Source organism: Camelus ferus, chromosome 4 (assembly GCF_009834535.1).
Source record: "Camelus ferus isolate YT-003-E chromosome 4, BCGSAC_Cfer_1.0, whole genome shotgun sequence".
Taxonomy (NCBI): Eukaryota; Metazoa; Chordata; class Mammalia; order Artiodactyla; family Camelidae; genus Camelus; species Camelus ferus.
Window position 1 is genome coordinate 43,722,959 of NC_045699.1, and position 13,359 is coordinate 43,736,317.

The 13,359-nt window shown below is 34.4% G+C and overlaps 1 protein-coding gene across 12 annotated transcripts in view; it reads right to left on the bottom strand.

Moving 5' to 3' along the window:
* RNF38 (ring finger protein 38) overlaps positions 1–13,359 on the bottom strand; it is a 113,087-nt gene that overhangs the window by 7,194 nt on the left and 92,534 nt on the right. For all 12 annotated transcript variants that reach the window (XM_032477990.1, XM_032477989.1, XM_032477988.1 and 9 more), the window contains 5 exons: positions 9,195–9,362; positions 7,781–7,951; positions 4,683–4,844; positions 4,122–4,228; positions 2,753–2,837 (listed from right to left, as the gene is read on the bottom strand). In XM_032477990.1, the coding sequence (XP_032333881.1) occupies positions 2,753–2,837; positions 4,122–4,228; positions 4,683–4,844; positions 7,781–7,951; positions 9,195–9,362 (693 nt within the window). The remainder of the gene's footprint in view (positions 1–2,752; positions 2,838–4,121; positions 4,229–4,682; positions 4,845–7,780; positions 7,952–9,194; positions 9,363–13,359) is intronic.

A 13,359-nucleotide genomic window follows, 5' to 3' on the forward strand; every position in this document is an offset into this window, starting at 1 on the left:
AACATTTTTTATTGAGTTTAGTCATTTTACAATGTTGTGTCAAAATCCAGTGTAGAGCACAATTTTTCAGTTATACATGAACATATATTCATTGTTATTAGACATAGATACTTCTATATTGGTCAACTGACTTATAAAACTGTACTCAGAAGTATAATTTATATAAAATAGGTAAGATCAATGAGTTCATTTTTTTCTTTTATTTTTTGAAGTATCACTATGAACTCATGGGTTTTAACATAGTTAATATGTTTCAACATATTACAGCTATCTCTTATCTGATTTTATGTAAGTACCTCCTTTCTCCCAGTTTTCAATGGCTCTAATTACTCATTTGCTTTATTCTACAACCAGGTAGCCATTTGCATGCTGCTTTCCCCTCTGCCCCCGCTTTTAAAGGCTGCCACAAGTTTAAGAGAACAGGTGACAAACAAATGATGATGGACGAGAGGAACAAATTTAATTTCCCATAATCTCAAAAATCAGTGCTGTGACAGCTGTGTGTTTTAATATGATGCTGCTGCAATAATGCTTTTGGTACAGCTTTATTTGGAGAACTGGGTTATTTAAAATAAACTGCTCCCCTCTTCACCATGCATGCCCTTAAGTCTTTCTAAATGCTAGAATAGATGGTAAATTATTAAATTTAATTGATGATTACAATTAGCTATAAAATTCAGATAAAATTTGTGATATAGCTGATATATATCTTTTATACTTCTGTTTTATATTCTATAGGACACTCAGGTCAACTAATAGAATTTATGACAATTATATTGAATAAAACATGTTCACTAAGCTCTTACTGGATGGAAAAGGTAATGATAATTGAACCCTCAACAAATCTACATGATCTAGCAGCAAGACAACTGAAGGCAGGACATGATTAGTATGTCAGGTTTTATAAGACATTTAAGAGCACAATGGAGGGAAAGACTCATTTAGACCTGGGAATGAAGGTTTTCATTTGAATTTTCACAGAGGTAGCAGTTTTTCAGCTGGGTCTTGAAAGACGGCCATGTGCAGGAAGGGGGAAAGTTCTTAGGCAGAAGGGTCAAGAGGGGTAAAGGCACTTAGGCAAGAATGTATAGGGTAGACTCAAAAAATGGTAAGTACTCTGGACTAGGGAGTGTACACTACGAGATAAAATCAGAAAAGCAAGTAAGACTTTCCTGATTGGATTAAAGTGCAACTTTGCAGAAGATCAAACAGAGTCATCCCCAAATACAATTTAGAAAGGGATTCCAATGCCAAAGACAAAATATTTTGTATACTGGAATTCTATCAGTTTTTTCCACTGATATGTATATAATCTGTTTAACAAAGAGCTGTCTTTTTCAGCTACATGACTTATGACTTAATTTTCAGTACCAAAAATGCCTAAAGGATAACCAGTTCCTTTTCTTACTGCTCTGTACAAAACTAAGACAGTGTAGAAACAAAATCAAAAACTTAACTTCGCCCCTTTCTTAATAAATGTGGGAATAGAATCCAAAGTACACTGCAGTGTGATGGTATATGCAGAAAGAAAGCAACATAATAGCATTTTGAAAACTACAAAAGGATATAGCATTTGGCCTTGTCTCTTCCATATGCATTTAAAAAAAAAGGAGAAAAGCGCTGTAAGATTATGTTTGTATGTTAGTTTCTCCTCCCTGTTCCCAGGTTCAATTCACCTTAAAAAACAAACAGAAAACCTGTTTCAGTATTCATGTTGTATAAATAGACTGAGTGAGGCTGGGGTAAGCAGGAGACACCAGACAGCACCAAAACAAAGTCACATAGGCATCCACATTCAACATATCCAAATCCAACCCTTAAAACCGCCCCATTCCTAACCTCAAATAATGTAACAATGTCACCACCACCTACATTAGATGTCATCTACTTGCTCTGTCACCTTTGATTCTGCCTTCTTCACAAGCTATTGCAGTCCTTATTTACACAGCATCTTCTCTTACAACTCTTCTAGTCACACCCCTGACACTACCATAAACCATTCAGTGGTCAAATCCTGTTGACTCTAGTGTTGAAATGTCTTTCAAGATGTACTCTGTTCTATTTGCAGTTCCCACAGAACAGAACTTACATAATTTTATAATTTATTGGCTGATAGATTACCCTGCCACCACCTTCCAACCACTCCCATTTATTCCTTCATGCCACTTACTAGCAGAGTTCTGGCTCTTTAAGGTAGCAATCTGATACCATAAGCACCAAAACATTTAGTGGCTCCTTCCTCCAACAATATTCAAAATTATGTCCATTTTTCTCTAGCAGGGCAAGAACAGGGCACTCAAAGACAATCAGCTGAATCTTTCAATCATATCTCCATTTTCTCCCGCTCACTTGAGCCAGACTGTATGTTGTTCCTCATCAATATCCACCATTTCCCTACTTCAACCTTAGGCATGAAAAAGCCTTCCTATCCTTCAAGAACTGGCTGTAACACTTCTACTGCCACAAAATCTCTTCAGAATATCCAATCATAATTCACCATTTTCTCACTGACATCCTTTCATAGGAACTGTATGTAATTCTAATAGAGCACCGAAGTCCATCTCATGATTGTAACTGTGGTACACCCCGAAACAGCTTTAAGGATGCTCAACACTTTTTCTGGACATTTTTATATCTTGAAATGTACAATGGATTTACCTAGCAAATGTTTAATTAAATGAATGAGTTGAGTAGCACAATATTTTTATGCTTATGAAACTCCCCAAATTAATCCACAGGTTCACCTACTAACCTCGTAATTTTCTACTTCTCCATCTTCCACATCCAATTCAAAGCTGAAAGTTGGGCCCACTGCAGGTGGCACTGGAAGCATTGATCTGCAGTGAAAACAACCAACACAAGTGTTAACACATTATTTCAATGAACAGGAGAAGAACAAGGCCAGTGCTACTGTGATAAAGAATGGTCAATGCTGATCAGTGACAACCCTCTAAAGAAACTGACTTCACTAGTAAAAACCAGACAACAGTATAAAAAACCATGAAACAACAGGGATGAATTTAACAAAACAGGTGCAAGACTTGTATAATGAAAACTGTAAAAATACTGCCAGGATAAATTTTAAAAGATGAATAAATAGAAAAATACACTGTGTAAGTAGACTAGAATATTCAATATTGTTAAAAATGTCAATTCTCTTCCAAAACTCATCTACAGATTTCACATAATCATTACCAAAATCCCAGCAAGCTATTTTTTTTAGTAGAAACTGACTCATTGATTTTGAAATTTATATGGAAATAAAATCATTTTAAGAACAAAGTTGGGAGACTTATACCATCTAATTTTAAGGTTTCTAATATAGCTATAATTATCAAAACAGTGTGATATAGGCACATGGCCCTCTGGAATAAAGACAATGTTCCCTAGCCTTCCTAAAAGGTAGTTATTTTATAGACATGAGACTAAATTCTGGTCAGTGGAATGTAGGCAGGAGTAATACATGCAAATTCTAGGAAGTATCCTTGAGAGGAAGCAGGTAGGCAGAGAGATCCATTTTCATTTTTGTTAGCTGGAATGTGGACGTGATGGCTAGCACCCGAGGAGCCATCTTAGATCATGAGGAGGAAGTTATAAAATTCTGAGGATGGTAGAACCATTCCTCAGTTACAGAGGTAACAAACCATCCTTGAATTGCTTACTTCTAGAGTTTATCACATGAGAAAGAAATAAAGAACTATCATATTTAACCCATGGGTGTTTTTGTTACAAACTTAATCCTAACAGTATTTCTAAGGCACAGAAATAACTTTTCTTTCTCTCTTCTTTTGAGAAGCAGCAGCATCAAATGCTAGATAATCAGAGGTTGGCAAGTAACGTCAGCTGTAAAAGAGGCAAAATTTTAAACTTTTCTACCTTTTGATTTGTTAAACCTATCTTCCAGCTCACAAATTTTCTGTCTCCCCACATGTCTCCTTTGTTCTCGTTCTTGTGTTTCTTTCACCCTTAAACAGTCCCCCACACCAAACCTTTAACATAAAATACAAACAAGCATCTAACACACTCTAAATTATATACCACATAGAAACGTTCATAAAGGAAAGAGAATCTCAAGGGAGCCAAAATTCAGAACTCATTAAAATATGAAAGACAGAACTTACAACACATATGGTAGTAAGCTGGGATGATAAGGGGGAGGTGGTATTGGCTGCTGGGATCGATATCTACTACGTCCTGTGAGCCTCCGAGGCATAAATGGAGGATAAGGCTGTAGAGGAAAAATGTTCAAACAATTTAAGATTATTTTACCTTCACAACATTTAAGTTGTTGAAAAAAGTCTCTTCTTTTTTTAAAAACCTAGATATTTACTGTTCAAGTAGTATTTAATATTTCTTAAATGTTAATATAAACACAACAGTTTAAAACACTTAGATTTCTAAATACAGTTTTCCAACTGACTGCAAGAATACATTTAATTATTTTTTTTTATTTTTGGGGAGGAGGTAATCAGGTATTTATTTATTTGTTTATTTTTAATGGAGTACTGGGGATTGAACCCAGGACCTTGTGCATGTTAGGCATGCACTTTACCACTAAGCTATACATTACCTCCCAAGAATACATTTAAAATTCTAAACACGTAGAGTTATATTAAAACAGGACTCAAAATAGTAAGTTATCAAGGCAAGTAATAAACTAATAATAGTGAATGAAAACTTACTACTCCGAAGGAAACTTCCTGATGCAAAGGATCATGTGTTAAGAACTGCAAAGGAGCTGATGGAGGTAATGTTGGAGGATGGGCTGATGGAGGGTAAGTGAAACCTCCCACTGGAAGATGTTCTCCTAAGAGTTCCACTTCATTTTCTATCCTTTGCAGAGGCTGAGGGGGAGAAAAAGCAAACTAATATACTTTCAGTGTTTAGACAAACTGTGTTTTATAACAATAAAAATTTAAAAAACCACAAAGAAGTCTTTAAGGTCATGTACTTCTTGATGTTCACATCAATCTAAATTCACACACATGGACATACAGCCTATAGTAAAATCTTATTGCCTTTAATTGAACTTCAATAAGAAAGTCTCTGAAACATGTTATTAAACATTTCCACTATCCACTAAAGGATACATTTCTTTTACTATTTGAACTTCTCTTAAAATGAGAGGAGGAAAGACAAAAAAAATCATGTAGTAATAAGCCAATTACATGAAAGTAAAAACTTTTGTTAGTCATGGCACTGACAGGATTTTCAGACACTTTAACAGATGAAATAAAACATGGTATGTATTACAAATCAGAACTAGGCCTAAAGGGGATAGGATACAGCAGGCAGTATGCTGTAGGAGAACCTTGTGGGCTTTGGCACTAGACAGGTGCTTGGTGTTGCCACTCATGAGCCATGTGGCTTTTATACAAACTACTTAATCTGAACTTCAATTTTGTCATCTATAGAACTGACATGTTCATAGACTACTTCAAAAGTGTGTTGTGAACACTGAGACGATATACAAAAAGCACACAGTGCTATGCAAAGCACCTAGCACATGCTGTCTTTTGTAGTTTAAAAAGTATCTTAAGATATAATTCACTTACTATAAAATTCACCTTGTTAAGTGATGCAATTCAATGGGATTTTCATTTTAGTACATTCACAAGAGTTGGGCAACCATCATCACTATCTAATAATATCCCCTTGTTTTCCCCAAGCCCTGGACAACCACTAATCTAGCTTCCATTTCTATAGATTTTCTTATTCTGAACATTTCATGTATATGGAATCATGTAATACGTGGTCCTTATATCTGACTTTTTTTTATTTAGCATGTTTCCAAGGTTCATCCATCTTGTAAGTTTGTGTATCAGTACTGCATTCCTTTTTATAGTTAATCAATTATACAGACATACCATGCTTTATTTATCCATTCACCAGTTAATGGACATCGTGACCGTTTTCACTTTTTGGCTATTAGGAATAATGCTGCTATGAACATCTGTGTACGCATTTTTGTGCTGATGTATTCAATTTGATTCTCTTGGGAACGTGTATTCTTAAATGTTAGTCTAACTTCTTCCCAGTTAGAGAACAGCAACACATTATTCAAATTCAAGTAACTGCTAACACTTTAATTTGGAAACTTATGTACACTTGAGAGAAATCACACCTGCTGACACTATGACAACACAAGTGAGCCTAAGTTCTGATTTGGCTATGTGACTGGACCTTTTAAAGAATTCCAAATTTAGATATAAGTGATGGCTACATTTAGTTTTACCCTTGGAATTCCCAGGTACTGGAAGCTAAGGAACACCCTGGCATGAATCCTGTCCCGAGTCTAATAGAAGATTTTCTTGTAGAAGTAGCTTTAACTTTTCAGATAGCCAAACTTGTCATATAACTGGCTTCTGTAATTTTCAGGAGAGCAGCCAGGTAAGCTCACCTCTCAACTCTGCTTGAGACTAAGCATGGTGCATAAATCCTAAGGAAAGGATAGTTAGGCTCAGAGTAACAGTCTAGTTCAGTAAGAAAGGAACAGTAAGAGTTCCTTTCACAGGGCCATTTCCCCTCCACTTCCACTCTAACCATTTCCATATGCTCTTTGTCCTATTCTCCCTTTTTTAAACTGAAGTACACTGTTACAATGTATCAATTTCTGGTGTATAGCACAATGTCCCAGTCATGCATACACACACACACACATTTATTTTCATATTCTTTTTTATTAAAGATTGCTACAAGATATTGAGTAGTTCCCTGAGCTACACAGGAGAAATTTGTTCTTTATCTATTTTTATATCTAGTGGTCAACATCTGCAAATCTCTAACTCCCAAATTTATCTCTTCCCATCCCCTTTCCCTGGTAACTATAAGACTGTTTACTATGTCTGTGAGTCTTTCTATTTTGTAGATGAGTTCATTAATGTCCTCTTATTTTTTTTTTTTGGATTCCACATGAGTGATATCATATGGTATTTTTCTTTCTCTTTCTGGTTTACTTCATTTAGAATGATGATCTCCAGGTCCATTGATGCTGCTGCAAATGGCATTATTTTATTTTTTTTTTACAGCTGAATAATATTCCATTGTATAAATATACCACAACTTCTCTATCCAGTCATCTGTCGATGGACATTTAGGCTGCGTCCATGTTTTGGGTATTGTATATAGTGCTGCTATTCTCCCTTAATGCCTGATGGTTCAGATGTTCAACTTGGACTGTGCCCTTCCTTAGACACTGCTTACCTCCTCCAGCCCCCTGAAATAATATGCCTCTCAGCTATATTCCAGCCCTAGGACAGAGTTAACTATGTTAGTAGACTATCTCATCTACTTTTCATCAGGACATACTGAAAAAAACAACTGAGGTTCAGAGGTTCACTTTACTTGCCTATATGAATACAAATATTATTCTAACAGGTAGAAACAATTTTATAATATTTTCATTTTCCATTTTAGAAACATGCAAAAGGAAAAAGAAGAACTTTATTTTTCTTCAGATTTACTTCTCAAAGGATTACAGATACAAAGGAATAAAATTTAAACTAGATCAAATAGAAAGATGTTCAGCACAGTGAATGAAAAAAAAATTTTTAATTTAAGTGACATACAAAATAACTAGGAAAACTTAAGAAGCCAAGATAATTCTACCTAGAGAATGTCTGTATTAATTTGTATGTGTGGGGACTCTAATTCATTTAAGAACCAGAAGAATGGCTAAGTTATAGCTTTTAAATGGTAACAACTTAATCTACTAAATTAATCTGCCTTTTGGGTCTAAAAATTCTGTGAAAATTAAAGTCATAAGAGCAGAGATACCTACCGATCGTGACTGCTGTGTCTGGAAAGGGACAAACTGGCCCGGAGGTGGCAAATGAGGAGGATGATGGGGAGAAAGGTGAGGAGGATGTAAAAGAAATGGATCGCTAGAAATAAGGGGTGGGAATGCAGCATATGGTACTGGTAAATGCTGAACTGAACATGCCTGAAGCATCTGAAAGAGAAATCATTTTTTTGTTAGAAGTCTCCAAATATATAATTAATTTTAAAACATTACAGTGAGATTGAAATGTTACTGTATACCCCTCCCAAAATCATACCAAAATATTATAAACCTATACTAACAATGAAATACTAGTGTATTTTTGCATCTACTAGTAAAATAATGGTAACTAGTAATTTTTCTGTGTTTTTATATAGTTCTTACAAATCAGTCTAAACACCTAACTTTTACTTTAGCCTTTGTAACACCTATGAAGCGGGAGGAAAGTACTGCGTAAAAGAGGAATCTCACTTGGTTTAAAATACAGCAGATATTACAACTTTCCAAGAAGCTCTCCTTTTCAATCTTGAACGTCTTTTTACTTCTAGGTTTTACTTCTAGGAATTTTAAGAGCCCAAATCGCAACTAAATGCCTATGGCTCACAGCATTTTAGTTTGCCAATTTAGCACATTGGTTCTATAATTTATTACTGAGAAGCCAAACTTGGGTAAATTAATCTGTTACATTGGTGTTGGTATTTGTTTGTATGTGCTCATTTTAATCTCAAATTCAGACAGGGGTATTAGGGTTATATTTAGATTTAACAAAGTGCATTAATTTGAAGACATTATTGACCTTCAACAAGTTTAAATCCTCTGGATCTCAGCAACCTGCTTTTTGAAATAAAGAGGCTGGACTGGGTGGGGTGGTAAAGAATAAAGCATAAGCTTAAGAGGCATAAAGAAGTGGGTGTGAATCTCTGCTTTCTTATGCTAATTGTCTCTATGGCATTAAGTCATTTTCAATTTCATCATTCAGAAAACGGGGACATCACTTTCATCACAGGCTTCCTGCAGTGAGGAGTAAGTAAGACCAAGTGCTCAGAGTGCCTGTTAAACCCAGGAAGTGCTCAGACTATTACTGCTGACACTAAAGCTTCTGAGACTGTATTACTAACCGGCCCAATATCCTATTAACACTCCAAGGCCAACCTTTATCAAAGTTTAATTATAAACAGTGCTGATATGTGAAGGAACATGTTTTGACCTTCAGGATATTAAAAAATGTTTAATTAATGTAAAAACACATCAGGTTTTAAAGCCAATTTTATTAAACTGTTACTGTACAAATGCTACTAAGATTTCTATTGCAATAAAACTGCTTTAGTTGAAAGTGAAAAACTACAAGTCTCTTAAATTTTGTTTGCTTACATAACACATTTCCCCACTCTAAACAAAGACTGCACAGACTTACTGGAGGAGGCACACTACAGACAGGGAGATGCTGTCCACTGAAAACCACAGAGCATCCTGGGACCTGTTGTGTACTGCAAGCAGGGATGTGCTGGCCTGTGCAGAGTGGAATCCCATGTGGTGCCACTGTAGTTACTGTGTAGGAAACAGGGACAGTGCCCTGATGGAGCTATTAGGAGAGAAAAGCAAAACATTGGAACTTCAGCTGTTTGGATAAAACATCAACTATTAAAAATTTAAATCTAGGCATTTATTGAGTCCCTTAGTTGCACAGATTTTCACAATGTACTTCTGCAACAGTTTCAACCAGAATATTGTCCTTGTATAAGAAAGCCGACTGTTTCAAGAGTAGTAGTATATGATATCCACTGAGTTGGGTCTAAACTCTTCCCTCAAAAAGTCCAGGAGAATAATGAATTGCCATATTAACTTTTCTAGCCTGCTCCATAGAGCAGAAAGCTTCTCTAAAGAGGAAATTTGGAAAATGAAACATTATCTTTTAATAATCTGGTCACATTCAATAGGGGGAAAAAACTTTTGTTTAATTGCAACTAGTGCAACAATGTAAAGTAATTAGTATTTTCTAAAAGTTAAATAATTTCCTTTTCTCTTGGCCAGATCTATTTCCATCCTACCAATTCTGAGGCAAAACATGTCTTTCCACATCTTCCTTCATGAGCATATAAACATATACAAGCATGATACCCATGAACTGTTGTCATGTTTGGTTTTGTTCTTAATAGAAGTGAGATATTACCCTGCAAATTACTCTTTTCCATTAATATTGTAGTATCTCTTCAAGGGAATTAAAGGGAATTCATGCTTTTTGACACTAACCAGACATTTCAACTACACTCATAACTTTAACACAGTCCTATTATTCATATACTAATGGACACTCAAGTTACATTCACTCTTTCACCTAATACAAATACAACCGTAAAAAACAGCACTGAACAATATCTTTACATATTAGTTTCATTTATTTCATAAGGATTCATGGGTAAAGGGTGAATGTATTTCAAACTAGCAAGTATGGATGGATTAAATCACACCCCAACAGCAACAACAGGACTCCCAGCATCTCTGCTCAAAGTAGATATAACTACCTGCTAGAAGAATGAAAAAACAAAAAAACAAAAAAAAAAATCAATGTTTGCTTTAAATTTGCATTTCTCTTTTAATATGTTTTTTAACCATCTAATTTTCCTTTTCTATAAATAATCTATATCTTTTGCTCACTGCCCATGTTCTATTAGGTTCTCCATTCACGTTATCGTTTGGCTTTTTAGAGATATGTATAACAAAAATATTTTTTGTCTGTTTTATCTTTTGATAAATCCTTTATTTAATGGTAAATTTTATCTTTCATGATCTTTTTAAAATAAACTTTTAATTAATTTGTTTGTTTATTTATTGGAGGGGGAGGTAATTAGGTTTACTTATTTATTTACTTTTAGAGGTGATACTGGGGATTGAACCTGGGACCTTGGGCATACTAAGCACGCACTCTACCACTTGAGCTATACCCTCCCCCTTATGTTGTTTGAATGTAATCAGAGTGTAGCTTTTGGGTTTCTTTTATTGATAAGGTTATACAAATATGCTGCTAAACTTTCTAATACATTTATTTTTTTCATTTAATTTATACTCCAACTAAAATGTTTCTGTTTATAGTGTGAAGTGGGGCTCTAATTTTTTTTCCATCATACTTGTTTCATTTATTAAAACATCCCTACACCTCTAAACTGAAACATCTCTTATTTCCATTCAATAATTTCCCAAATATACCTGGATCTATTTTGTGCTAAATTCATGCAGTTTCAATTATAGTATCTTACTATAGTAATATCTAGTAACACAAATTCTTGTTATCATACTTTCTTTTCACTTTATTTTGGGCCATTTTCACATATTTATTCTTATGTAAATAAACTCAAATAATTTTACCCAGTTTCAAAACCCACTGGTAAACTAATCTGTATTAATTTAATTGTATTAAGTGTTATTTTAGAAAGAACATAATTTTATATTAAGGCTTTTCATTGGAATATTATGCTACCACATATTCAATACTATAGTACTGTAACTGCAAGAAATTAGTTTTCTTCATAAAGACACTACATGTAAGTTTTGTTATATTGCTGATACATTACTGTTCTCTATTTCCATGTCAAATTGGTTAAATCCTGGTAATGAAAAGTTACTGTTTTTTTATGTATGTATTTCAAACCTAACAACCTCATTCAGCTTCTTAATTCTAGTAATTTAAAAAATTAGAACCTTTTTCTATGTATACAACTACATCTGCTAAGATTAAACACAATTATTTGTCTTTTTGAGTTAGTAATAAAAAAGCTTCAAAAACTGATGCTCATAGGCACCTATCTTATATCTGACTTCAATGGAAATATAAACTGATTTTTTTTTTAATGTTCTGGATTCTAGTCCTTTCTCAGAAATAGTATTGTAAGTATTTTCTTCCAGACAGTGACTTGCTTTTTCGCTTTTTAAATAATGTCTTTTGGATGAGCAGAAATTTTTTATTTAATGAAATTCAGTATGTGGGTTTATTAAGTTGCCAATACTTTCTATTTAAGAAATCTTTGTCTACCTTATGAAGACAGCTCCTTTATTTTCTTTACCTTTCACATTTAGAACACAGAACCTAACTTTATTTTTGTGTGACATATGAAGTAGGAGCCAAGGTTCAAATTCACCTACATAAATATCCAGTTGTTTTCACACCGTTAATGAAAAAGACCCTCCTTTCCCTCCTGGAATTCCTTTGCACCTTTTCCAAAAATTAAGTGACCAAAATATATGTTTAAGTCTATTTCTCACAGTAAACATGAGTCCTATAGTTTTAAGTTTAATTTATCAACCATTTCTCAGTATAGTTAAGTGCTTTTCCTATGTCTTGTTTAAGAAAGCACTCCCTACTTAAGGTCATGATGTCATTCCCATGTTACTTTCTTAAAAGCTTCTATTGTCATTAACATTTATGTCTTTAATCTACCTGGAATTGACTTTCGTGAATGGTATGAGATAAAGGATCCAGTTTCATGTTTTCATTTGGATACCCAACTGTCCCAGCATCATTTATTAAAAATTCTGTCTTGTCCCAACTCATCAGCAGTTATACAACACATACGAAGTATTCATAAAAATGTTAGTTTATCGCTGGGCTTTATATTGTTTCATTAGACTATTTAATTATTCTGGCATAAATGCCTTCATATAAGCTTTATAAGAAGTCCTTAATAATTGGAAGAGCTACTCTGCCCACTTTTTCTACTTTAGGCTTATACACGAGTGGCTCTTTCAATTGTGGTGTGCATTAGAATCACCTGGGTTAAAACAGGTTGCTGGGTAGCACACCTAAGTTTCTGATTCAGTCAGTCTAGTAAACAGTCTGAGAAAGTACATTTTTAGTAAATGTCTAGGTGATACTGCTGCTGTTGACCAGTTGATACAGGACATAACTTTGAGAACCAACCACTTGGTCTTAAGAGACTTTAGACCAGAGTATTAGTCAGCCAACTGTATCGTAAAGGACCAAAAAAGTAATTATTTCAAGCTTGTGGGCCATCCTGATCCCTGCACAAAGCAGCCACAGATTACAGATAAATAAGCAAAGGTGTATTTCAATAAAACTCTACAAAAACAGCCAACAATAGTTTGCTTTTCCCTGCTCTGGATTAATTCCAGGTCCTTTAAAATGCTACAGGAATTGCAAAGTCAGCTTCTCAAGCTACACCAAAAACCTACTGGAAATTTACTTGGGAATGCACTAATTTTATATATCCTGTATGCCAGTTGATGAGTTTTTACAAAATTGGATCTTTCAAGCCAAATCTATCAGTATTTATTTTAGTTTTGTAATCGACTACATAGATGACTTGAACATCTTTTGTTAAGATTCTTAACTTTCTTCATATTATTTTGATTTTTCAGTAGTACTTTATTTACATATTCATTTTGGAGAATTTCAAACATGCTCAGCACTAAGTATAATGAACCCCCATATCCATTATCCAGACTCCAAAACCACTAAACCATATAGCCGAATCTACTCCCATCAACTTCTCCCTTTCCTGTACTTTGCTGAAGCAAATCCCAGGAACCTATTAATTAGTATTTCAGTACTGTTTCTAAAAGACAAC